The sequence below is a fragment of the Cyprinodon variegatus genome, unplaced genomic scaffold (assembly GCF_000732505.1).
Source record: "Cyprinodon variegatus isolate N-32 unplaced genomic scaffold, C_variegatus-1.0 Scaffold324, whole genome shotgun sequence".
NCBI classification, from domain to species: domain Eukaryota; kingdom Metazoa; phylum Chordata; class Actinopteri; order Cyprinodontiformes; family Cyprinodontidae; genus Cyprinodon; species Cyprinodon variegatus.
Genome location: NW_015150777.1, coordinates 675540 through 686800, shown reverse-complemented (window position 1 = coordinate 686800; position 11261 = coordinate 675540). Strand labels below are relative to the sequence as shown.

The 11261-nt window shown below is 41.4% G+C and overlaps 1 protein-coding gene across 2 annotated transcripts in view; it reads right to left on the bottom strand.

The window, feature by feature from the left end:
* Positions 1-496: 496 nt before the first annotated feature.
* map1a (microtubule associated protein 1A) overlaps positions 497-11261 on the bottom strand; it is a 41861-nt gene continuing 31096 nt past the window's right edge. For both annotated transcript variants that reach the window (XM_015384810.1, XM_015384811.1), the window contains 3 exons: positions 8098-8180; positions 7368-7508; positions 497-7270 (listed from right to left, as the gene is read on the bottom strand). In XM_015384810.1, coding sequence (XP_015240296.1) covers positions 512-7270; positions 7368-7508; positions 8098-8180 — 6983 coding nt within the window. In that variant the 3' untranslated portion in view covers positions 497-511. The remainder of the gene's footprint in view (positions 7271-7367; positions 7509-8097; positions 8181-11261) is intronic.

Below are 11261 nucleotides of genomic sequence, written 5' to 3'. Positions count from 1 at the left end.
TATACATCCTTCAAAATGACCTTTATTTCAAGCATAATCACACCCCAATAAAAAATTAGGCAAAATGAAAACATCTACCTAATTCCTTTTAATAAGGGGGAAAAAATGGTCTTAAGAAATAAACCATTTTAACACAATCACAGGTGGTGCAAATATTATTTCTGCTACAAATCCCTTTAAAAAACATAGATATGTTTTTCATGTTATGCTTCTTGTGAACATTTTTAAATAACTATAGAAGGATGAACACAATCCTCTTGACTTAAGGTAGTTTTACGAAAAATGATAACCCTAATAAATGCTTTAAAAAGTATTTCTTATGGTTTTTATACCTTATGAATAAATGTACTGAAATCAGAGAAAGAATAAAAAATAATGTAAGATTATGTTCCTTAAAAATAGGACTGCTTATTTCATATTTTTACTTATATCGACCAGGAGTGGCATTTTTATCTATTTTTATGTTTTAGATGAAATCAGACAAGTCAATGTCAAAACTGATGCAGCCTTTTTACATTTTACTTTGCATTTGCTCACCTGAGCTGGTTTTGACACCATTTGTCAGCCCTTTGCCAACGTTATAGCTGGATCTGGAGAGGTCATCGTCTTTTGAGCCTTGTCCGTCCGACAGACGAGACATACGTGAGCTCTTGTCGGTGTCCTTTTTCTTCAGAGAGGCGCTCCGTGGTGAGGTCTGTTTTACAGGCATGGGAGACCTCCTACGCCTGGCAGGAGATGCTGATTTTGTTTTTCCTGAAGATTTTTTTAGGCTTTTTGCTTTTGGTTCCTTCTTCAGAGAACCATTAGCTAAAGTGTCAGGATCCACCATGCAGACATCTGGGTGTGGAGGGTGAGGATGTGGGTCCAATACTGGTGCAGGAGGAGGGTCATGGCTACTCCTGGAAGCAGAATGATGGCTACTTCGACCGGTAGCAGATTTATCAATCGGCATATATTCTCCATCCTCGTCTGAGTCCATGTTGCCTTCACCAACAACTGAGGGGTACTCTTCAGTACCAGGATGCAGATCTGACTCTGACTGAGAGGGTAGAGACTCGCTGACAGAGGTAGGCGGGGTGTCCTCTGTGGCCAGACACAGCCCTGCAGACATACCACCAGCCTGGTACAGAGTGCTGCTGTCTCTGCAATGAGTGTGTTGAACATGGGGTTGTTTGTGAGCTCTCTTCTTGACTGATAGGTCGTGTTCTTCTCCCTCCTGTGACTGATCACTTCTGTGGCCTTCCTCTTTGTCATGCTCGTCACTAGAAAACTGCCTCATGCAGGGGTTGATGAAGGATGGCGACAAGTCTTCTTTACGCTGCCTGAATTCAGAAGATGAGTATCCAGGGGAGGTGCGGCTGGTGTAAGAAGAGGTTGCTCCTATGGGTAGGTCTTGATCACTGTCATCATCATCATCATCATCATCCTGCTCACCTCGGCTACACTCTTCTGCAAAGAATGGTGAGCGAAACTGCTGATCAGCAGAGGCAAGGGAAAGTGGGCGAGGGGGGTGCTCTGGCTCCATCTCACATTCCTCCTCAAACTCATCATCATGGCGGTAATGAGGAGGGGAGTCTCCAGGCACCATCCCCATTTGAGGCTTAGGCATTTCCCACTCATAGGAACTCCGAATGTAACCTGCTGCTCCCTCTTTGGACTCCAATTTAGCTGATGCTGAAAGTGCTCCACCTGTCGTTACCGCAGAAGGAAGGGTACTACTTGTGCATACCTCTGTCGGGCCATTTGTTGTGTCTGACTTAGTGGTCTGAAGTGGTGTCGACATGTAAGAGCCAAGAGAATCTGGACGTGCATCACTTGTCTTTCCACTGAAGGCTGCAGCCAATGGCTTATCACAAAATGGAAGGCTACTTGTAGGACCAGTGGAAGGAGACTTCTGGGTCATTTTACGCAGATATGCCTCCTCATCCTCCTCCTCACTGCTATCAGTCTCCTCAAAGTAATGTTTGCCTTCAATGTCAGGTCGAGGAGAGGAAGTTACGCCAAACAAAGCAGCACTGGCTGCCTCTTTATTCATTGAGAAGTCTGCGAAAGGACCCACAGAGGCCCCAAACCCAGCAGCTGTGTCCAGCTTTGTATCCTCAGGCCATTCAGGCTTATAGAAGCAGTCCGATCGAGGTGCTTTATCAGAAACTCCACCTATCGGAGCTCCATGTTCCTTCTCTTGAGTTGTAGTTGCAGATGAGACAGCTGGAAAGGATTTGACCTCCTCAAAAGGACTGAGGGGTGAGAAGCGAGCTAAACTCGAGCTGGACTCTGCCGTGGTTGTTACAGTGATTTGCTTCTCAGAGACTTCAAGATAATCATCTTTAGCGCCAGCTGAGCTGGAGAAAGGAGAATCCATGACAAGCGAGTGTTCATCTTTAAATGAGGAATACTCAAAGGGAGGCTCGGCAGACGCAGGTGTCTCTAGCTCCTCTCCAAACTGTCGGCTAGTGGATAGTGAGCCTGAGGTGGAGGATGAGTAGCTGTATGCTGAAGAAGATGAGTAGCCCGGGGCAGCAGCTGTGGTTGTGTACTGAAAGTTTGTTTCCAATGAGCTCTTACTCAGAATATCTGGTGTCTTTTGTTTCTCAAATTCAATGCTGTCTTTTTGGCTTCGATAGTAGCCATCCTCACTTGATTTAAAAGGAGAATCTATTTTATCTTTGTCTCCACTCTGACTTGACATAAACAAGTCTTTCTTGTACGAATCTTCAAAACCTGAGGAGTAGCTAGACAAACTGGTAGCTCCTGCATGAACTGGTTTTCCATTGACACAGGAGAACTCAGCCTGGGCTTCATCTTCAGCCTTGGTTCCTGAACTTGAACTGGTTTCTGTAATGCTTGGCTTTACTTGACTGTTGTAACTGTATCCCGCCATAGAAACGATGAATTCAGGTCGGTTTGAGGCTAGCATTTCACTAACTGGACTTTTTGCTTCTTTCTCAGATTTCTCTTTGGCACCTTTCTCAGTGTCAGAATCAATTGCATCTTCATCCTCCTCTTCCTCCTCCTCATCGTCATCAAGAACTTCATCATCATCATAATCCTCTTCATCCCTTGCTGTAAATTTCCGCATATCAATCTCTAAACATGCACTTTTCTCGCTGTAGCCGGATGTGACTGAGGTGAAAGTCGGGGGCTTTGTGATGGGAGCATGATCCTCTTCTGACTTTAAACAAGTGGTTGAAGCTTCAGGTCTGTCAGCCACTGAAGGGAAACGACTAGTCTGACTATAAACAAATGTTTCTTTTTCTTTCACCTCTTTTTCAAGTTGATCTGTGGCTGATGTACTCTTAGACTCAATCCAATCAGAGGTGGAATACTCTTTTACTTCTTTTTCTAACACCTTGTCCGATAACATGTCTTGTGATGGAGATTCATCTTTGTGCAAATCTGCTTCAGTCTTTGAAGATACTTGCTCTACCTTATCTTGAGACTCTTCTCGATACAAATCAGACTCCTCCGAGCTTGTTTTGCTGTCATAAATATCACCATAAGAGAATGTTTTGCCATGGACATATGGTGTGTCCTGTCTTGTATACACTGCCCTCTCTCGGCTCTCTTTCTCTGGACATTCATAAAGACTGAAATGGACACTTTTCTCTGACTCTGTGATGGTAATATCAGTTTTCTCCACTTGGTCTTTTTCATCTGAAAGGATTTTAGAGCCGCCATCCTTTTCATCGTCTTCATCGTCTTCATCAGAAAACATCACTTTTGGTTTGGTTTTTTCCATAGTGCTAATGGACACTTGTATCTTGTCTGAACTCTGAGCTCCCGGTTCTGTCTTTGCACATTTCCCTTCAAAGTCATCATCTAAAAAGCAACCCTCTTTTGCTTCCATGAGTTTAGCTTTTAAAACAGGCTTTAACTCCTTTTTGGTGTAATAGTCATCCTCACTGTCCTCATCTGATTCCTCAGATGCTTCGAAAGCTGTTTTGTCACCTGGCAAGCCAATAAAGGAGGTATTATCTGAGATGGTAACCGATCTGTCAGTTTTATGTATTTCAGCCTTAGCAGTCGTCAGTCCCTCATCTTTTTCTTCTGCTTTTAAAACCTTTTCTTCTGTTGGAGAGTAGCCACTGCTTGTGGGCACTGACTGTGTGGGTGAGGCCAATTTCATGGTACTATCATCAGGACTAAAGCATCTCTCCTCACTGTCCTGCCTGGACCTGGACTCTAGCCCAGGAGAGAAAGATGGAGGGGGTGAGATAGTTTTTACATCAGCAGTGGTCTTGAATTCTTCTGCACCAATTAGAGTCTGGTCTTCCTTGACAGGCTGTGAAGGAATGCCAGTGGAGGGAGATTTCAGTAATTCTTGGTGCATCAAGGAGGTAGCTTGTTCATAGCCCTCTTGAAGTTTTCCCAGGGGAATGTCAACATTTGGAGTTTGGTCTTCATCCTCATCTTCCTCATCATCTTCTTCTTCATGGACTGTTTTGGTCTTTGCATCACTATCTATCTCTGGAATGTTGGGTTGATATTCATCAGAGGACGGAGATTTAAAGCACTTGTCATCCTCCAGGGAGGAGGTGGGAGATATGGTACCTGCTGAATGGAGATAGTCTTTCCCTTGGGCAGCCTCCGCACGTGATGGAGCACTGTTCATGGTTTCCAACAAGAGGGAATTCCTCCCGATGTCTTCTGTCTGAGGTGCCGTAACAGAGGCAATTGATTGGTCCTCAGCCACAGAGGTAGCAAAAGATGATAGTCTGTCATAGTCTGTGATAGATGTTGCAGAAGAGATATGCTCCTCTTCTGCAAGAGGAGCAGCAATGATGGCAGGATATGGTGCAAGCTCAGGCTCCTGACTTCCCACAATAGCTTTAGGTTTGACATCTGGAGCACCACAAACTACAGAACTCTTCATCTCTTTAATCCCGTGCATGGATTCAAATGTACCTGGAACATCTGGAACAGAAATTTCATAGGAACCCACATCGTAACGCAGCTGTGGGATCTTGTCTTCAGGTTCCTCGTGAATCTCCTCATCAGAAATTGTCTGCTCTGTCTCTGAGTATCCAGGGATGGTCTCATCTTGGATGAAGGAAAACTGTTCAGAGGCAGAGACTGGTAGAGGTGCAGTGGCTGTTTTTTGCTCAGCTGGTTTGGTGTCCCACTCCTTTTTCACCTCCTCTGTTTTTATTTTCATGACCTCATCATCTTCTGTCCCTTCTAGTTCAGCTTTCTCAATCACATCACCCTCCTCCTCTGAGCTCTCACTTTTCTTGGATCTGTCACTCACGGTTTCTTTTAAAAAGTCACATCTCTCTGTTTTCTCCTCTTCATACTTGTCAAAGCCATGACTCACATCTTTTTGTTGAGTAGCCAGAACTTGATTGCTTTTGTTGTCTTCTTGAGTAACAGGGGATTCAGATCCAACAAGCTTAACCTCCATGGTGGACATTATTTTCTCATCGGGCACAGCTTGAGAAGAAACTTTAGTATTTGAGTTGACTGGAATTACATCACTATGGACAAACCCTGTCTTCTGTTTGGAAATCTCCTCTTGTTTTAGAGCCTCAAAGTCCTCAGTGAGGTCTTCTGGTGAGGACATGATGGACCTATCAGCCAGAGCTGCTGCTGCGACCTCTTCAGTGATGTTCTTTGGAACTGGCCTTTTCTCGTTTGCTTCATCTTTAACAGCTTTATTTTTGTCAGACTTCGGCTTAGCCAGACCCTTGGCCTTATGCAGAGTTTTTCTCACTTCAGGGGTGAGCGGCTTCAGGTCAGGCTTGGTGATTTTTCTCAGCTCCGGTTTACCTTGGTCTTTCTTTTTGTCATCCTTTGCCTTGCTCTCCTTTTTCTCTTCCTTCCTTATATTCTCATCTTTCTTTACCTTTTCTTTTTTGGTTTCCTTCTTCTCCTTGTCTTTCTTTTCATCCATCTTAGATGCTTTCTCTTTTTTTGTAGATTTTTCCTTGGAAATTTTCTTTTTTGGTATCTTCTCGGCCCCAGGAGCCACCTCACTGTTTTTTTGCTGTTTGGTGGCTTTTAAACTGTCACTTTTGGGTTTCTTCTCCTCTTTCTTCTCAACTTTATTGTCTTTAGTGGCTTCACTTTTTGACTCCTCCTCTTGTCCACTGGCTTCTTTCTTAGAAGCTTTAGCATGAGGTTTTGGGGAAGATTTGAGACTCTCTTTGCTGTCTGTTCTTGACCTTATTTTAGTTTGCTTGATGATTGCGGGTGGTGCGCCAGATGATATGTCTTTCTGAGTGGCCACTGGGTATCGCAGGAAATCCAGGTGTTTTAACTTCTCAAGGCCCTCAAAGATTTTATTTTGCGGTGCATTTCCAGGAAACAGAACGCGCACTATCTTTTCTGTGGGTCGGTGTGGGATCCAAATAATTAAAGCAGTAACCGAAGTTAGATAAGGGACAGAAATTTCTCCTTCCTTTCCATTCGACATCATGATTCCTGTCTTGGCTTTACTATTCCCTGCCCATTTTTGCATCAAAAACTGCATTTCTTTGCTTTCCTTTACAGGGTTCAAGATGTACATATCAAGCTTTCCCACACCAAGTTTGTGGAACAGTGTTATTGGTTCAATGGTGTTGCTGACTACCCTGTGAAGAGGCTCTGGTGTTATGCCAAGCTTGTTGAGGTATTGCAATGTGAGAGATGCTTCTTCAATGCTCCGCTTTACCTTCATTGTAGACTCTGGCATCCTTAGCTTTTCAGGGACATTAAAAAACACAATCCCAAGCTCAGGGGAAATTAAGTTCTTCATCCAGTCACTATTACTACTGGAACCACACCCCTGGTTCTTTTCTTCTTCCTGCTCTGCAATCTTTCTTTGGAACAACCCATTTATTCCAGGCAGGTTGTCTGCTCCAATGTGAGTGAGCAGGACTGAATCGATCCTATCTAGGTGTCGAACTAACTTCCAGAAGCAGGCCTTCCTCTCTGACCCTCCATCCACAAGGATGTTGAATCCATTGACGGCAAAAAGAGCAGAGTCTCCCCTGCCTCCAGGAAATATATAGCAGCAAGGTTTGGACAGCTTCAGAAACCCACCAGAGGTTGGTGGCTCCAGAAGCTCGAAAGGTGATGGTACATCCACTGTTTCCGAGACATATTCTGTGAACTCTGTGACTCCATCCATGTTGGGTAGATGGGGCTCAGGGTTTAAGCGATATTCAAGACTATTAAGGAGTGGCTGCTGCTCCTGGCTTTGGCCCAGGGAGCTCCAGCCTCCGTCTCCCTGGCAAGAAACAGTAAGCTTGGATTGGAGCTCTGAGGAGGCCCTGGACAGGACTTCAATGACCTAAAATGCAGAAACAGAGGAGAGGGAGCTCTATAATACATTTATCATACATTTATTAATCTGAAGAGTCTATGGCTTTATGAAGTCAAAAGCTTACTTGAGGGTTAGAGATGATATCAGAAAAGTGTTGCCAAGTGAAAGCTCCACTTTCCAGAAGAATGTCACCTCCCTGGTCAGAACTCAGGCCGCTCAGAACGAGCAACTTATTAGTAGCAGCGTCAGTAATCAAATAACTTGTCTGGGTGAAGGACAAACACACAAAAAAAATCACGAATCAAAAGCAAAATACTCTGTGGAATGTCTTAAATGTGTAGCATGGCATTAGCCAGGTTAATAACTGTAAAAGAAAATGTTCCAACAAAGACAGTTAAACATCTTCGTTAAACATCAATAACAAAAAGTTCAAACATTCAGACCCAAACTAAAGAGCTGCTAGGTAGTTAAAATGAATATTTTGACAGCTTCTGTACGGATGCAACCTCTATTTCATTTAATACCAAAAATAGATCATCTAAGAAAATCAGACTGTTTTTCTTCTCAAGAACAAAATTAGTATCTTTTTATTTCAGGTGACTATTTTCTTTTTTAAAACCTAAGACATCTTTAAACATTAAAAAGACCTGTCTCATTAAGACTTTTGATCATATTCAACATTTGGGAAAGAGAGGTGGACCAAAACACATCTGTAAAACCTCGCCAAGTCCTCACTGGCCATATATAAAAGGGAGGATGGATGGTAAAACTGCATGTTTTCATATTAATAAAAGTTTATCATCCATAATTGCTACAAATTTTCTCATCAGGGTGTCTTATGGAAGGAGACGCACCTCTAAACAAACGGTTTCCTCTGATGGGTTCACCAACACTACAGTCTGAAGGACATCATTCTGGTACTGAAGAGTTCTCTGACCTACAAAAAACAAACAAAACAAAAAAAATCAGACCTGCTCTTAAACACAAAGCATTTCCTGTGATTATCAGATGGAGCCAGCAGCCAACAAAAAAAAACTTGAAAAGAGATGTCACTATGATCCAAAAGGTATAACTTAAATTTCTGTCCAACATTATTGATGCTGCAGCTCAAATACTTTGATTAGGAAGCAAAATTTGAAGGTCATTGAAACTGTAATTAAATTTTTTGAAAAATGAGACATAAATAAGGTTGTACTTCAAAGATAAGTTAAAAAAAATTCAGAGCTTCTTCTTTAATTTCACTTTAATGTTTGAATCATTTAGTGAGGATGGATCCCTTGCAGGCATCTTCAACCCCCCCACCCGTTTCCACTCTTTATAAATTGCTCTCTGTACTAAAACCTACACTAATGGGTCAAATTATTAACAAATACAGCAACACGGCAAACATATAAAAAAAATCCTCTGCTATCAGTCTCATTGGCTGTTTATATGGTAAAGCTCCACCTGCTGCTGTGGTTACACTGACCCAGTGCTAGCTGAGGAAGACGCATTGCAGCATTTCTGTCAGAGGGAGGGGAGGCATTCATTGCATGAGAGCATGTGCGCAGCATCACATGCTGCACAAGGACAACACCAGCAGCAGCTTTATTAGCTTGCAGACCCTTAATTAGAAGAACCTAAACTTAGCAGAAAACCTGTTGAACGTTGATGTTAAATTCATGCAGAAGCTACTCTTTCTTTCACATTTACAGAAAAGAGCAGTGCAGTATGCAATGAACTGTATTTGTTAGCCTTATATTGTTACTTTCTTTGCAACAGTGTTTTATTCCATTAATAAATATCCTTTGCAAATTGTTTAGGTCAACAATGATGATGTGAAGACTACAATTTTGATGTGGTATTTTATTTTATTCAGCAGAATGAATCGACCAGATGCAAGAGTGAAAGTTAAAATAAAAGCATCTTGTTTAGTTATTTATAAACTAAACTCCTCAAGCTCTTTACATCCAGTGCCCTGCATGAGTTTTAAGTAGTTCCTTCCTTCCAAGAAAATAGATTCCACCATGATCTTTTGAGATACACTGGTATAACAGCTTGGCTTTTCTTTTAAAGGTTTACTTTTGACTGTCTACAACCTGACTTGACAGAATCAAAGCCAGTTTCATCTCATAGCTTTTTGGAAATCACTTTGTTGGAGCTATTCCTAAATCCTGCAATCAATATTTGACCTTTATCAGATTCAGCGAAGTGAAGATATGTATCTGCAAATGATGACAGAGGAAAGCGGAGCATATTCTAAAGGTACAATCTGTACTTAGTGCAAAATCAGACAAAATACCCAATTTAAAGAGTCAGTGACATTAGACATTATCACAAAAAGTCTTGCAACGTGCAACAAAGAACATTGTCAAAGTTAAGAAAATGAAACTGAAAATCTAACTGGAAGTTCACATTTATTTTTGAATAAGTACATAAACATAAACATTAACATAGATATATTTATGACTAAGTGTTTTTATTTCAAATTTAACACTTCTTAACTTACTAATTATATGAGTGAATGAATGTAAATTTGATAAATTATAATATTGATAGCAACTGGACCGCATCTTCCAAACCCCTAACTGGCAATTTATGCCTTTTTTTTTTTCTTTTTGGTTTTTTAACAACCTCAGAACTGATATCAGTCTCAGCTGTTTGAGTCTGAAACAGGGGAAAAAACTCAGATGTGAATAAAAGTGACACTAAATCCTAAAAATGTTGACACCGACAGCTTACAGCTGATTTAAAAGCTCGTCATGTGAGGCACCCAATCAAACGTCTCGCTCCTCTCAGTCCAATTGCAAAAGATATAAAAACATTTTCGGTTATGTCCACACCTTTATTCATCTTTTCATGGGATCCCATTCTCTTAACACAGTGTGGACCTCACAGACTTATGTATGTAGTTTGGCCGAATGCTTGGCTCTAATAACAGAGGATTAACCGAGTCGAATAGGGGAAATCCGCCCCTCGCTGAGCCTCATGGGCTCTGAGACAGAAAATGGCTGCAGCAACGAGGAGGCTGCTTTTATTATCCAGGTTGTTCAATAAAAACCAACCTCTGAGTCACCATAGCGCCTCTCACTGAACAATAAAATCCATAGAGAGGAAATTCAACCTGTTCTCTGAAAATACAGCAATGTGAGCTGATTGCATGTACAAAAATACGAGGAATGTCCTCCTGTCATTGGAATCTGAAGTACATTAATCTTTAAGGTTAATCTAAAAGCCAATTTCTAGATTCTATTCAGCTGTTCTTTTCAGAGGTATTGTAGCAAAAACAAGCTATAAATCACGTTTGCTATTTACAGCACTTTCCCACAACATAAAAATGACTGGGGAAAAAAACATAAAAATTCAAGATCTAACCTTTAAGACATTTATTCAGGAGAAGAAAATTGCCTTTATTAAGAACCAATTAATTTGACAGAAATCCCACTTAGCAGAATGATTGGCTCCCCTGCTATAAACACTGTGTAACAATCCCCTTATTAACCATAAGACTATTTATCTATAATGCTGCACAAAACTAAAGAGAGGGAGTCCCTATGTGATGCTCTCCTCCCTTCAGCTCAGCCTAAATGTTTCTTGTCAGTTCTGTCCAAGCCTTTCTCCCCCCGCTGAATGAACCAATTGGACCCATTTTCATTTTCTGACGAAAGCCATGGGGTGATTTACAATCTGAGTTCACACCATTCTACAAGGTTCCTTGGACTTTCAAGAGAGAAAAGGCATCACACAGCCCACCCCCACCATAATTATGATTAAACCATGAATGTGGATAAGACTAAGGCAATGGTTTTCTCACACTCTGCTAAACTACCAGGAATCCCTTCATTATCTACAACTGCAGTAGGTGCACAAATTGAGTTTGTGAGTAATTATAAATATCTTGGTTTTATTCTAGATAATGATCTTTCTTTTAAAAATCACATAGTAAATCTATTACAAACATTGAAAAAGATTGGGTTTTATTATCGAAATGGATCGTGTTTCTCACTCAAAGCTAGAAGTAAATTCGTAGCGGCAACAT